We start from the raw sequence: 15,315 nt of genomic DNA, 5'->3' as shown, positions 1-15,315 counted from the left end.
TCTCCTTATCGTTCTTTATCGTTTACCAGGGAGGTTACCCGATCAAAAAATGAGATAAGAGTAGTCTCGGATTTCTCCTTGACAAATCCATGTTAGCTTCTAGTAAGCACTGCATTGTTTTCAAGATGTTACAGATTGGCTGCTTTATAATCTGCTCCATAATTTTCTTAGGGATCAATGTCAGGCTGACTGATCTGTAGTTCCCAGGTTCCTCCTTTTGGTCCTTTTTGAAGATAGAAACATTAGCCCTCCTCCAATTGTCTGGCACTTCACCCATCCTCCACGATTTCGCAAAGATAATAGACAGTGGTTCCGAGAGTACTTCAGCCAGTTTCTTCAATACTCTAGGATGCAGTTCATCGAGCCCTGGAGATTGAGCTCGTTCAAAGTGATTAGGTATTCCTTGACCATTTGTCTATCAATCTGAAACTGCATCCTGCCCTTTCAACTTCATGTTTCCCAGCAGGGTCATAGACCCTCTTTTCGGAGAAGACTGAGCCAAAGTAGGAATTGAGCACTTCTGCTTTTTCTTTGTCATCTATTATCATTTTCCATCCTCATTGAGTAGCTGTGCCACCGTTTCTTTTCTCTGTCTTTTACTATGGATGTACCTGAAGAAAGCTTTTTTGTTGCTTTTGGCATCTCTTGCTAACCTCAACTCATTCTCAGCTTTAGCCTTCTTGATGCCATCCCTGCAATTCCGTGCTACCTTTCTGTACTCTTTCTTTGGGGTCTGGCCTTCCTTGCACTTTCTGTGTTTGTCTTTTTTTGTTTTCAGGTTATCTCTAAGCTTTCTATGAAGACACATTGCCTTCTTCTGCTGTCTTCCCCCTTTTTTCCTTGATGGAATTGTTGTCCATTGTGCCTTTAGAATTTCCTCTTTTAGAAACTCCCATCCATCTTGGACTCCTCATTAGGGTCGCTTGCCACGGAACCTTACCATTGTTCTCAGTTTATTAAAATCGGCTTTCATGAAGTCAAGGGTATGCATATGGCTACCCTCAGCTTTTGCTTCCTTTAAAATCAAGAAATCTAGTATAGTGTGGTCACTATCCCCCAGAGTTCCCATAACTGCCCCTTCATCTGCCAAGTCATCTATGTTGGTTAGAATCAAGTCAAGGACAGACAGTCCTCTAGTTGCTTCTTCCACTTTCTGTAGGAGAAAGTTATCAGCCACACAAGTCAGAAATTTCTTGGAGGGGCCGTGTTTGGCAGAATTTGTCTCCCATCATATATCTGGTAATTGAAGTCCCCCATTACTACTACATCATGCTTCCTCGAAACATTGGCAGTTTGCTTTGCAAAGGTTTCATCTTCATCTTTCCCTTGGTTTGGTGGTCAGTAGTAGACTCCAACTACCATGTTCCTTTTATTCCTTGCCCCATTTATTTTTATCCATATACTCTCAATGGAGCTATCAAGCTCATCTTCCTGTATTTCTGTACAGGGATATATATATTTAACACAGAGCGCAACTCTGCCTCCCTTTCTATTCTTTCTGTTCTTTTTGAACAGGTTATATCCTTCATGCACTGTGTTCCAGTCATGGGAGTCATCCCACCAAGTTTCAGTTACACCTATCAAGTTGTGTTTACTCTCCTGTATTAAGAGTAGTTCGTCCTATTTATTTCCCATACTCTGGGCACTAGTATACAGACATCAAAGATCATGTGATTTATGGCCTGGCTTCCTTCCTACATTTTTATGAAGACTATTACTGGGCCCCATTAGAGCCCTCAGTTCCTCTTACTGTGCACAAGCCTTTATTAGTTGTTACCATCAAGTTTACATCTCCCTTCCCCTTAGGATTCAGTTTAAAGCTCTCCTGATGAAGTTCTCCATGCTGTGGCGAAACACATTGTTCTCAGTTCTTGTGAGGTGTAACCCATCAGTTGCCAGCACTCCATCTTCCAGGAAGCGTAGCCTGTGGTCCCAGAATTCAAATCTCTTGCGTTGGCACCACCTTCGTAGCCAGTCATTCACCTGGAGTATTTTTCTTTCCCTTCCCAAAATTGAAATAATATTTAATTCATAAAAGTTTAATAATTCTCATTTAACACAGTTTCAGCAACAGAGGATGGGTTATATAACACAATGACATACATCTGTGGTAATCAGAAGTTAACAGACTATATAACTCCTTTGTAACTGGATAAAGAAATAAACTGCTCTTTGCTTGGGACATTGAAAATTGAAGGAGTTTTGTTCCTTTGGCTTTAAGAATGACAATTAAGAAGATTATGGATGTACAAGAAGGGACTTTATCTTTAGACATATTTCAGAAAATAATGAATGGGATTAAGTCAATAAAACAAGAACTGAGAAATAATAGTCAAGCGTTGAGAATTGAATTTGACGAAATGAGACAGGAGCTGAAAGAAATTCAGGATTCTGTGAGAAAGGAGAATAAAGATAGATCTGGAAAACCAAAAAAGGATGAAAGAGAAATTAAAGGCAAGGTTCAAACTATGGAGATTGGATTAAATATGGACATGGAAAAAGATTTGGATTTCCTGGCTGTGATGGATCCTGGAGACAAATATTACGGTTTGGAACTCAGCGCTGTCCCTGAAGGAATTGAAGAGATTGGAGATAAAGATATTATCGGTTCAAAAAAGTTCCTGGACTGGAAGGATTTGATGGAACTTGAAATGGAGAAAGTTAACAGAATTAATCCCTGTTTTGTGTCAATGGAAAAATCTTCAAGAGATGTGCTAGTGTATCATGTAAAAAAGAGGAACAGAGATGCGGCTTTGCAACGATACTTCAGTGATACGTTCGGAATTGATGGCAAGAAAATATCTGTGATAAAGGAAATTCCTATCAGACTCTTATTATATGACTATGACAGCAAGATTATTGGGTGCGTAAAGATGGAAGATGGAAGATGGAACCAATACGGATAATGGAAGAAGAGCGATTTGAAATTACTGGACTTAGTAGACTTGATGAGTTGGATTAATTGACATGTTTATCTAGAAAAAAAATTGATGGACATATATCTCAAGGATTGGAAACTTCTCTTTGACTTTTTGTGGAAGAATAAAATGATATGATGTTAATGAGATTTGAAGCCAATTAAGATAACCGCTGGAGGAAGGTGATTTTATAATCTATTAAGAGACAGGCTTGTTATATATTATAGATTTATAGCTGAACTACGACAAATCGGAAGTCAATATTTTTTTTCTTTTTTTATTGTATTAGTTATTGATTTGTGTTTTTTCTTTTTTGTATTGTTTTGGTTTTGAAAATTTGAATAAAAATTAATTGAAAAAAAAAGTTAACAGACTATATGACAGGTTGTTGAAAATGCAGTGCATGTCTGGGGGGGGGTTATGCTGGCCTCCCCTCTCACAAACACACTTTTGGAACCAAATGCTTGGAAAATTTGGAATGAATAATTGTTGGCAAGGAAACAACTAAGCACCCCCTGCCCCACATCATTCTCCACCCTTTCCAAAACTACCTTTAAAATAAAAAAAGGCTATTGCCACAACATTGCACACATCTGTTCATACCATTTAGTTCATTCCTTTCCTGGCCATTGGCAAGAAAATGATTCAGCCTGCTACAGCTGTGCCATGCTAACAGCCAACTACAGAGACTACTTGAGTCCCAAGCTAGGAATGGCAACTACATAAACTTGAGATCTAGTTTTCTGCTTCCACAGGGTTTGCATTGGGAAAAGTCCATGTGTCTATAATCACAGAATTTCAGTAGCTTTTATTAAAAATCAACATACGACATATTATTCTTCCCAAAATCTGTTCTGCTGGCACTTTATTTTATTTTATTTATTTATTTATTTAATTTAATTTATATACCGCCCTAAGCCCGAAGGCTCTCTGCGCGGTGTACAAAAAGATAAAAAACAAGCAATATATAAATACAATAAATACAATAAATCAATAAATCAAGAAAACAAAACAAACAAACAATAAAAGAACCAAACAACATCCAAAAATACAAATAATGATGAAAATACCATTAAAGCACACTTTAAAATGCCTGGGAGTATAAAAAGGTTTTCACCTGGCGCCGAAAAGATAGTAGCGTCGGCGCCAGGCGCACCTCATCAGGAAGGCTGTTCCACAGTTCGGGGATAGCACTCGGAGGAGGGCCTTGGATGTTGAGCGCAGTGTCCGGGTAGGTTCATATTGGGAGAGGCGGTCCACCAGGTATTGCGGTCCCATGCTGTGTAGGGCTTTATAGGTCAAAACCAGCACTTTGAATCTAGCCCGGAAACAAACAGGAAACCAGTGCAGACGGGCCAGAACAGGTGTTATATGAGCGGACCTTCTGGTCCGCGTCAGCAATCTGGCCGCTGCATTCTGGACTAGTTGTAGTTTCCGAACAGTCTTCAAGGACAGCCCAATGTAGAGCACATTGCAGTAGTCCAGTCTAGAAGTTACCAGAGCATGAACAACTGAGGCGAGGTCGTCACTGTCCAGATAGGGACGTAGCTGGGCTACCAGGCGAAGATGGTAGAAAGCATTCCGTGCCACCGAGGCCACCTGGGCCTCAAGTGACAAGGAAGGATCAAAAAGAACCCCCAAGCTACGCACCTGTTCCTTCAAGGGGAGTGTAACCCCATCAAGAACAGGATGAACATCCTCCATCTGGGCAGAGAAGGCACTCACCAACAGCGTCTCGGTCTTGTCTGGATTGAGCTTCAGTCTGTTAGCTCCCATCCAGTCCATTATCGCGGCCAGGCAGCGGTTTAGCACGTTAACAGCCTCACCTGAAGAGGATGAAAAGGAGAAATAGAGCTGCGTGTCATCAGCGTACTGATGGCAACGCACCCCAAAACTCCTGATGACCGCACCCAGCGGCTTCATGTAGATGTTGAAAAGCATGGGGGACAGTACCGATCCCTGCGGGACTCCACAATGGAGAGTCCAGGGCATCGAGCAGTGTTCCCCAAGCACTACCTTCTGGTGGCGACCCACCAAGTAGGAGCGGAGCCACTGCCAAGCAGTACCCCAACTCCCAACTCCATGAGTCTTCCCAGAAGGATACCATGGTTGATGGTATCAAAAGCAGCTGAGAGATCAAGGAGAATCAACAGAGTCACACTCCCCCTGTCCCTCTCCCGACAAAGGTCATCATACAGGGCGACCAAGGCTGTTTCGGTGCCAAAACCGGGCCTGAAACCGGATTGAAATGGATCAAGATAATCAGTGTCATCCAAGAGCCCCTGGAGCTGGCCGGCAACCACCCGTTCTAGCACCTTGCCCAGGAACGGAACATTCGCCACAGGTCTATAATTGTTCAGGTTATCTGGGTCCAAAGAGGGTTTCTTCAGGAGCGGTCTCACAACCGCCTCTTTTAGGCAGTCAGGGACCACTCCCTCTCTCAGAGAGGCATTTATTATCTCCTTGGCCCAGCCAGCGGTTCCGGTCCTGCCAGCTTTCACCAGCCAAGAGGGGCAAGGGTCCAGCACAGATGTGGTCGCCCGCACCAGTCCAAGGATCTTGTCAACATCCTCAAGCTGTACAGACTGAAACTCATCGAATAAACAAGGACAAGACCGTGTTCTGGATGCTTCATTAGATCCCACTGCCATAATATTGGAGTCTAAGTCCCGGCGAATGCATGTGATCTTATCCTGGAAGTGCCTCGCGAACTCATCACAGCGGGCTACAGATGAATCTATGATGTCCCGAGGGCCAGAATGTAAAAGCCCTCGTACGATTTTAAAGAGCTCCGCCGGGCGGGAGAGAGATGCCTTAATTGTGGCAGCAAAATATCTCTTCTTTGCTGCCCTCACCGCTACTATATACCGCTTAGAAGAGGCACTCACCAAGGCATAATTGCATTCATCAGGAGTTCGCCTCCATCTGCACTCAAGCCTCCTCCTTTCTTGCTTCATCACTCTCAGCTCCACGGTATACCATGGAGCTGTATGAGCTCTACATAGGAGGGGGCGCATGGGAGCGATCGTGTCAACCGCCCGGGTCATCTCCATATTCCACAATCCGACCAGGGCTTCAACAGGAGCACCAGTCTTCTCAGTCGGGAAATCCCCCAGAGCCCTTTGGAAACCCTCAGGATCCATTAGTCTCCGGGGGCGGACCAATTTAATAGATCCCCCACCCTTGCAGAGGGAAAGGGTAGCTGTGAGCCTAAACTTCAGCAAGCGGTGATCTGTCCATGACAATGGTGTAGATGAAAAAACCCCAACCACCAGATCACCATCTCCATGTCCAGTGGCGAAGATCAAATCAAGAGTATGTCCCGACACATGCGTTGGGCCAGTAACAACCTGAGACAGCCCCATGGTTGTCATGGAGGCCATGAAGTCCTGAGCCGCCCCAGATAGAGCAGTCTCGGCATGGATGTTGAAGTCCCCCAGTACCAATAGTCTAGGGGACCGCAACAATACCTCCGAGACTACCTCTGTCAGCTCATTTAGGGAATTTGTTGGGCAGCAGGGTGGGCGGTACACCAACAAAATTCCCAGTCTGTCTCTCTGGCCCAGCACAAGGTGGAGACACTCCAAACCAGTCGACACCTGGACAGGGTGCTTGGTGAGTGAGAAAGAACTCCTATAGACCACAGCAACCCCACCTCCCCGTCCTTCGGTTCTACCATGATGCTGAACCGTATACCCAGGTGGGCAGAGCTGGGAAAGAGCAACTCCTCCCTGATCGCCCACCCAGGTTTCAGTTATGCACACCAGGTCGGCCGCCTCCTCCAAAATTAGATCATGAACAAGGGAGACCTTATGGTGAACCGACCTGGCATTTAACAACAGCACATGGAGATCCGAAGGCTGACTGATAGGACAACCAGCAGTCCTGGGGATGTGAGGAGAACCGGAACAGGTCACAGACACTACTTGTCTGGGACGAGTTCCCCTTATCTGGCACGTTCTCCTCACAACGCCGTACCTCCCATTACCCGTCACTACGCTAATTGGGCCCCCCGAAAGTCTCCCCGGTCGATGTATAATACTCTCTCCCAGGCACATATTAAAACCAAGAAAACACACAATACACACTCACCAAATCACAGTCACCCACACAATGCACATTCACACCAATACACACTAAAATTCACACACAGACACACCCACACTAAATCAATCACGCACTACAATAAACATACATATAATACAATCAAACAATATTAAAATAACTACAAAACTTCCAAATAAAAACTCACATACATCACAACTCAGTCATTCACACATAATACACATGCAACCATATTAGTTGCCTCCAGGTGGCAGCAATGAGACAAGATGTTACAATCTCAGAGGCTAAGCTATAATAGCAACAGAGCCACACTTAAAGGAGCCGCAGCAACAGCAGCAATGATGGCCAAACGACGATGAAACAAAGGGACAGAGTCACACAGCATCCCAGAGCAGCAAATGTAGCATTCACGCCCCCAAAGACAGATGACGACCCGCTCCACCTCCAATGACAATGATGGCGAAAATGGTGGAGACAGCGATGGCAAAAGGAACGTTCACACAACCAGTGAGAGCAGCGACGGCCGACAACGCAGCAAGGCGGGAGCAGAACAAGCAGAACGAGCAGGGCAGCGACAGGGCAAAAACCCAAGCGGCAACAGCACACACGACGACAGCGGCCCAAGAACAGCCGCGCCACAGCGGCCAGAAGCCAGAGGACCAGAGAAGGAGCAGCGACGACGGCGGCAAAGACGCCCCGCAGTAGCCGCAAGCGGCAAAAAGCAGCAAGCGGCAACGACGGCAGCACCCAGACCGCTCGAATGCAGCACAACAGCCCGGTCCACGACCCAACGGCAGCAAAGGCAAGGCAACCCAAAGCCACGGCACCCCAACGGTGAAGGCCGGAAAAATGGTAAGCCACGCTGCACCGCTCTCGACCACACTCAGCCGCCCCGTAACCTTCTGCCACAGTGACTGTTCAGGCGGACCCGAGTCTATTTTGTATCCTGGGGTAGCAGGCGAGCCTTGACGGCCCGTTCGCAGGTACCGTGAGGCGTTGCTAAAACAGCCCGCGTCCCCTCCTTGCCAGACATGGCCCGGGCAGGAAGAGCGGCGAAGGCGCCTTGGTATCCCCGGCCCAGCAACTAATTCTCTCTATTGAGATGAGTCATGGCATGATGTCAAGGAAGAAATCACAAAGTAGGATATCTCTTTTTAAAAATGTCCTGATTTCCTCCAATAAACATTTTCATTGGGTAAAAATATATTGACATAGAAAAAAGGCCAGAATCAATTTGTGAAATTAACTACTTTAATTTTTTTCCCTTCAGGCCATATGAATGAAAAGGATGAAAAAGGAAAACATATTAAAGCAGAGACAGAAAATGGCACAGTTCATCTCAAAAGTCAAACCTGGTTTCAGTCTGTGAAATTGAAGGCTTCATGATGGTGTAATAATCTTTACTTACATTAATCAAGAAACTGCGAACAAAAATTACTGTAAAGTTATGTAGAAACTACTGTGGAGTGAGTGTATAGAATCTTACCCATTGTTTGTATATAAAATGCACTGATGCATATTTTAGTGTTTCTGGTGTCTTTTACTTTGGCTTCAGATGGTCAGGAATCATGAAAAACAGGACTTTGTTCCTTACCTGAAATAAATTTCTCCTGGACGATAGTCCATCAAGTGGGTTTTGTGGACTGCCAGGCATCCACAGGCAGGAATTGCAGTTAATTTCTGAGGGTAGGTCGCCTTGGTCACCTAACTCCTCAGTTCATGTTATGACAAGTCAAGAAGAAGTATGATAAAAACTCATAGAAAAAAAATCAGAGAATAACTTTCAACCCACAAGAGAACACAGACCTACTCCCCCCAAAAAACACATATGCAAATTGTAGATACACAGAAAGTATAATGTGCAATACAGGGAAATATGAAAATACATACACGGCTTGGGACCACAATACCTGATGGAATGCCTCTCCCGATACAAACCCACCCGTACACTATGTTCAAGATCAAAGGCCCTCCGCCGGGTGCCTACTCCAAGGGAAGCTCGGAGGATGGCAACAAGGGAGAGGGCCTTCTCAGTGGTGGCCCCCAAATTATGGAATGATCTTGTTGACAAGGTGCACCTGGCGCCAACACTGTTATCTTTTCGGCGCCAGGTCAAGACTTTCCTCTTCTCCCAGGCATTTTAGCATACGTTTTAAATTGTTTTAAATTTTTAAATTGTGTTTTAAATTGTTTTTAAAAGATGTGTTTTTAAATGTGTATATTTGTTTTAATGTTTTTAGTTACTGTAAACCACCCAGAGAGCTTCGGCTATGGGGCAGTATATAAGTACAGTAAATAAATAAATAAAATAAGTGTTGTCTTTGGAACTACATAACTTTTCTGTTTCCAATGAATATTGAGATCCATAGAAGATAAGAAGAAGATACCTAAATGCCACATTAGCATGGTAAATTCAGCCAAGCCACTCCCAAAGATATAAGAGAGGACCTTGATGGACTATCATCCAGGAGAAATTTCTTTCAGGTAAGGGCCAAAGTCCTCTTCTCCCTGGATGATTGGTGCAAAGACCAATTACTGGTGGCAATTCCTCTTCATATTTCCAGCCCTGAAATCTTAGGGACTAGGGTCCAGGAATGGGGCTATTGACTTTTGTGTAGTGTAAATACTGCAAAATTAATATAATTATATTGAAATCCTGTACAGGGCTCAATAAGTCTTGCTCCCAAGGAAGTGTGTATAGAATTGCAGCTTTATGGTTGGAACAGTGTTTCCTCCCAGATCAGAGTGAGCAGTGATCCTGGCAGATTTTTGTTATCTTGTAGTGTATATAACTAATTGGCTTATTTACTTACATTAGCTGAAGCTATTTGCTGTACAGAAACTTTGAAATGGCCACAGTGCTTGCTCCTTGTTCTCTAATTGTGACACATTGTTCTCTACAGGTGAAACCCAATCTCAGAAGTCTGTTTGCTTACCAGGGCTTCCCCTTTTTCTCCTTCCTTGTGCACCCCTCCAAAAAACTTGCATTGGAGAGTCCCCCAGTCACTCATCTGGAGCAGATTTTTGAGGCACACAAGCATGTGTGGAGGAGATAGTCTGTTCCAGTCATGCATGGACAGTATTGTATGCAACCCTCTATTATTCATTCATTTAACATGTTAATAACTCATTTTGTAGCCCCAAGAGACTCTCAAAGTAGCTTACAAAAGATTTGTACAATACAATCACATCAATTGTAGTATCAGGAACAGTAAAGAATGACTATCATTTCAAAGTTGCAGAGCATAGTGTGAAGGCACATGATGCAACTAAGCAGGTCTGCCCTTAATATAGTCAGTGCCTGGATGGGAAACGCTGCATACAGCATGTCATCTTGAGTTCCATTATTGAAGAAAGGCAGAATACATATGTAATAAGTAAGAAAAAAGAATATTATTTGGGGGAGGGAAGTGTGTTTCACTTGTACTTTATAGATAGTGGGTGGGAAAAACTGGTTGTCATACAAATGACTATTTCAATGCAAGACGCACCTTATTTAACTGCATGCGTAAGTGTTGTGGTGTATCTAGAAACACATTTTGTCTTGTTAAGGCCTAATTCTTTGGATTCAGTGACATCTGGGAAATTCTGACCATACTAAGGGAAAGAATGCTGTAATAATGTTTTAACAAGAAAGACATCAACTTAATTTTCTTAAACATACATAGCAGACAAATATACACACCATTGTATACACAAATCATGTTAACTGCTGGTAGACAAAAACAAGTTATTTGTTGGCTGATATCTGAAAAAAGAATTGAACAAAGGTATAACATTTCATTGAGTATTCTGTAATTAGGAAAGAAGGAAACATTGTACAATATGACTTGTAGTAGCTATCAAACTAAGAACAACCGGTAAGATAATGTACCATTGTCTTCTTAAAACAAAACAAAAATGATTTTCCATTTTTAGTCTTTATCCTTAAGGAAATTAAACATATTATGTGGTATTTAGTTTTCTGCTGGAGGGTCTACTGTGGAAGGCCTACTAGATTCCACACTTTTTTCTGGTGGAGGGTCTACTGTGGAAGGCATGCTGGATTCCATGCTTTTTTCTCCTGGAGATTGTACAATGCTATGCCGAGTTTTTTTCTGTTTCTTCAGAGTGAGTGACTCACTATTAGTATCATAACCAAACCACGGAGGAGGTTCATCATCATTGTATTCATATTTCTGGAGCCTTGAGGCAAATTTTAAAGCTGCTTGTCTGAAATTAAAAAATAAAAACTCATAAGAAATGCTACTAATGCATAAGCCGATCCTATGAAGGGGATCTCTTGTATGAAATACAAGCACTATAGCAAATACATGGAAAAGCCTAAAACTAGCTGTCTGTCTCCAGTCTGTCTGAGGTTCTGACCCACACTCACTGCTGTACTATCAATGTAATTGTACATAATGACTCTTATTTTTGAAAAATGGTATAACTTCTGAGTGCAAAACTTAACTTTGGTATTGATTGCATGAATGCAATATAACATATATTAATATTTGTTAACCGCTTCCCAGGCAGTATGCCTCTCAAAGCATACAGTCAAATGAAAGTGCAATACAAATTTACCCTGAAAGACAAAACTGAAATTAAGTGGAGTGAGCGTATCTAATTCTGTTCTTCAGAACATTATGGCCAAGTCAAGGAACAGATCTTAGCTACCACATTCCCTTCCTTGTGCTCAGTTCCCCGATTTAGTGGTTGTAATTTCTGACTGTCTTTCTAGTTCATGGTCTGTGATATCACCAGTCTCTTGTTATTTCTGAAACACCAGTAGATATGTATCTGATCTAGCTGATATTTCCTTCAGAAATAAAACATAAACTGGATCCATTCCCACTTAAGAATTTCCATACATTTAAGTCTGGAAATGAAGTAGAAACAATAATCTATGTCTCAGGGAAATTTTAAAGATTTTTTAAAAGAGGTATTTTTCAAATATGAACCTATATGAGAAATTTAAAACTAAGGAATGAAAATCTAAATAAAGTTCTTGTTTTTGCAATGAGAAAAGCACAACTGAAGAATGAAGCACTGGATTACACACTCTTTTTGATAAAGTAATATTTTGAATTCATATGCCTTCGCATTCTGATCTCTGCTTATACAATTATTGCTCAAAAGATACCTTTCTTTTGTTAATTGCATTGTGCCGGCATTGATATATCATCTTTAAAAATACAAAGAAAAGTTGATCACTTGACAGTTTGTCATGATATTTCAAAGTAATATCATTCATTGCTGCATTTGAGTGCATAAAAAGCTTGTTTTGATTTCTTTCTAGTAAATATATTCTACAAGCAAATCTGGCATAGCACACTCTCCTGTTTTCTGCTTCTGTTACAGGTGGATCATTAGGACCATTTAGTTATTGGTCCTAATTGGTTATTGAGAATGTTGTCTTGATGGCTCTTCTATTATATGATGTATAGGTAGCTTATATGATGATCTAAAAACTGGACTTCTAGAGGACATCTTACTTGGTAATATTTGTGCAGTACAGCATCTTAAGAATTCGGAGTTGCAGACATCCTTTCCACAGACACTTAAGTGCTTTGTCAGTAATATATATGCAGCCTGAGATATCCAAGTAGTGAAGATAACTGCAACATGCAGCCACAAACTGAATACCAACATCTGTTATCTGTAAATTAAGCAAAATAGACTATGAAAAACTAATCATAACAGACTTTCAACAGAAGCAAAGTTTTAGTAAGTTTATAAATATTTAAAGTGATACTTCAAAAGTGAGAATTGTGTAATTAATATAGACTTTAGAAAAAAGTTACATCTTTATTTTTCATGTTGGAATCACTTTGGTGAGATATAATACTAATACATGCTGTGTCAAATGTGTTCTCTGACCTTTAGCAAAAAAAAAGTTAATGACTAAAGTTTTGATTGCAGATGTTTTACACCCCATCCTGCAGGATCCATTCTCCAAATCACTTGTAAGAGTTTTGCATTTTCTAGGAATATCTTGGTTACTGGCAGCATGATTGATTCTTCTATTGGGAAATAAATTTCCAACAATTCATGTGCTTTTTGAAAAGGTCTTTGTTTATTGAGGTCGTTTACACCTAGCAAGCATTTTACTCTAATTGACAATGATATTAATGTACTGCTTTGTTAACAGGAGATTAGATCTAGATTGTTTTGGATAGTTTTAAACAGTTGAGTTGACAGATTTTCCACTTGCAGTGTGTCACTATCAAGAAAACAGTTCTTGGGGAAAAATAACCCTCTTTAGGGCTTGACAATTCTTCTGATTTTATTCACATAGAGGCCATATTGCTGAAAGTTTTTTAAATTATTGAAATAGACAGATAATACTAAATACACTGGTACTAATACAGAAACTCTAGCACTTATCATGATTTCACCCACATGCCTTGAGACAGAAGCAAGGATTGTGCTGTAGAATATTGACACATCCACAAATTCCAATAGTTCCTCGAACACTGATAACATGTTCTGACATTAGGGCCACACCCTTGCTCTACATCAAACTTGAGGTAAATCTGAAATCCATCCCAGTCTAAAGTTACTCCTGAGCAATCCTTGGACCAACTATACTCCCTGACGTAACCCTCCACAGCTTGTTGCATAAGTCTGTGAACTGCATTTGACAGCAAACAGGTGCTTAGGATATGGTGTAGCTTCTATCATGCAAGCACCACATCACAAAACCATTACTCTGGTTTTGTTGACAAATATGCTGGCATTAATCTTCATTCAAGGATGAAGACGTTGCTTAGGGTATCTGAAAACACAACAGATGCAGTCCCTTTTAGTCAGTTCCACTTCTAATAATTTCATTGTAGCATCCAGTTATGACAAGATATTCAGCTGGATGAATTGTGGCTCTGGCCCATTGGTATTATTAATGAAATGTTACTACTGTCGCAGAGATGAATGGCAAACTTGTAAAATATGGGTATTTTAATTAGTATCAAGAAGCTGTTTGATACAATATTTGTAAATGATTACAAACAGAAAAGTAGAGTTATAACTTCAAATGAGGCAAACTCCTTTATATAAGGAAAATTGGGTTTTCAGCTTATCAAATACAACCCATATTAATAACATTGCCTGATCTTCATTAAAGAACAAGGACTAATAGTGATAACTGGAATTTGATTAAGCCCATCAGGCTAATGCTAATATAAAAGCACTGCTTTGCAAATAGGTATTAAAATGATCACAGCTTGCTTAAGGTTTAAAGTCATAACAAGACAAAGCCAATAATCTGCATTAGATCAGTTTCTAGTGCTAAAACAGAATACAAGCCTTTCATCTCAGGTGGTTTTATTTGTTTATCTCAGTAATATCCCACCCTTTGCTTTAAAAAAATCCAATATGGATAGCCACAAAAAATATGTATCTTCGCCATCCATAAAGAGAGAAAAAAGTAGAATGAGGAGACATAAACCTAATTTAGATACAAAGCTAAACACTTTTCTTTTGAGTAAACAAGCTGTGAAGGCCTTAAGTTTGATAGGAGCTGCATCTTATTAAGTGTGCTTAAGAACTGCACATACTAATTCTCTAGCTGAAATAAATGAGACTTAAATATGCACAGTTTTGCATATTGCGCCAAAATCATTAGAAACAAAAATATTTCAGTCACTGCAGATGGATAGGCTAGACAGAATCCTGGAACAATTTACTCCCGAATAAATAAGTTCAGTGTTACACATTACCACTGAGACTTTAACATGCATGAAAGCAACACTGAAAATGATTTTAATAGAACAAATGCCATACAGAATTCCTGGTACTAGGTGTCTTTGCTTTCATACATACCTTGGGACAACCAGCCATACTTATGGATGTAAGTCTGTGACAACCGAATGCCAAATGTTTTAATGAATGATTTGATAGCTGCTGGCTGTAAGAGAAATCAATGTAGTCTAGTCTTCTCAAATCAACACAGAATTTCTGAAATACAAGTCACAAAGACCCAAATAAATCTCAAATTACACAGGTAACTTAGATGTAAAGTTTCACAATGTATTCATAAAATACATATGTTGATATTCTCCAAACACTAAAGATATGAAATTTACTTTTTCTCTTCTTAAATAGATGGGAAATGATTATAGGAACATAGAAAGCTGCTTTATACTGAGCCAGATAACAGGCCTATCTATCCCAGTATGGTTGATAGTGATGAGTAGTGGCTCCCTAGGCTTTTAGACAGGGTTTTTTCCAGCCGTACCCAAAGATGCCAGGGATTGAACCTGGAACCTTCTGCATGCAAATTATATGCTCTAGAACTGAGCTGCAGCCCTTCCCCAATAAGTGAAGTTATTATTTCCTGGCTGCAATCCAG

The 15,315-nt window shown here is 41.0% G+C and overlaps 2 protein-coding genes across 6 annotated transcripts in view; one reads left to right on the top strand and one right to left on the bottom strand.

The window, feature by feature from the left end:
• FAM185A (family with sequence similarity 185 member A) overlaps window positions 1-15,315 on the top strand; it is a 104,663-nt gene that overhangs the window by 54,315 nt on the left and 35,033 nt on the right. The window contains exons 8-9 of one of the 4 annotated variants that reach the window (XM_061582092.1): window positions 8,254-8,373; window positions 9,887-11,897. The exons of 2 other annotated variants lie outside the window; for them this stretch is intronic. In XM_061582092.1, coding sequence (XP_061438076.1) covers window positions 8,254-8,369 — 116 coding nt within the window. In that variant the 3' untranslated portion in view covers window positions 8,370-8,373; window positions 9,887-11,897. Of the gene's footprint in view, window positions 1-8,253; window positions 9,853-9,886; window positions 11,898-15,315 lie in introns of those variants that run through there. One more of the 4 variants, XM_061582090.1, reaches the window with a different exon arrangement.
• FBXL13 (F-box and leucine rich repeat protein 13) overlaps window positions 10,729-15,315 on the bottom strand; it is a 177,871-nt gene continuing 173,284 nt past the window's right edge. For both annotated transcript variants that reach the window (XM_061582083.1, XM_061582084.1), the window contains 3 exons: window positions 14,787-14,921; window positions 12,461-12,624; window positions 10,729-11,195 (listed from right to left, as the gene is read on the bottom strand). In XM_061582083.1, coding sequence (XP_061438067.1) covers window positions 10,940-11,195; window positions 12,461-12,624; window positions 14,787-14,921 — 555 coding nt within the window. In that variant the 3' untranslated portion in view covers window positions 10,729-10,939. The remainder of the gene's footprint in view (window positions 11,196-12,460; window positions 12,625-14,786; window positions 14,922-15,315) is intronic.

The sequence above is a fragment of the Rhineura floridana genome, chromosome 8 (assembly GCF_030035675.1).
Source record: "Rhineura floridana isolate rRhiFlo1 chromosome 8, rRhiFlo1.hap2, whole genome shotgun sequence".
Classification (NCBI taxonomy): Eukaryota; Metazoa; Chordata; class Lepidosauria; order Squamata; family Rhineuridae; genus Rhineura; species Rhineura floridana.
This window is presented reverse-complemented; position numbering and strand designations above follow the sequence as displayed.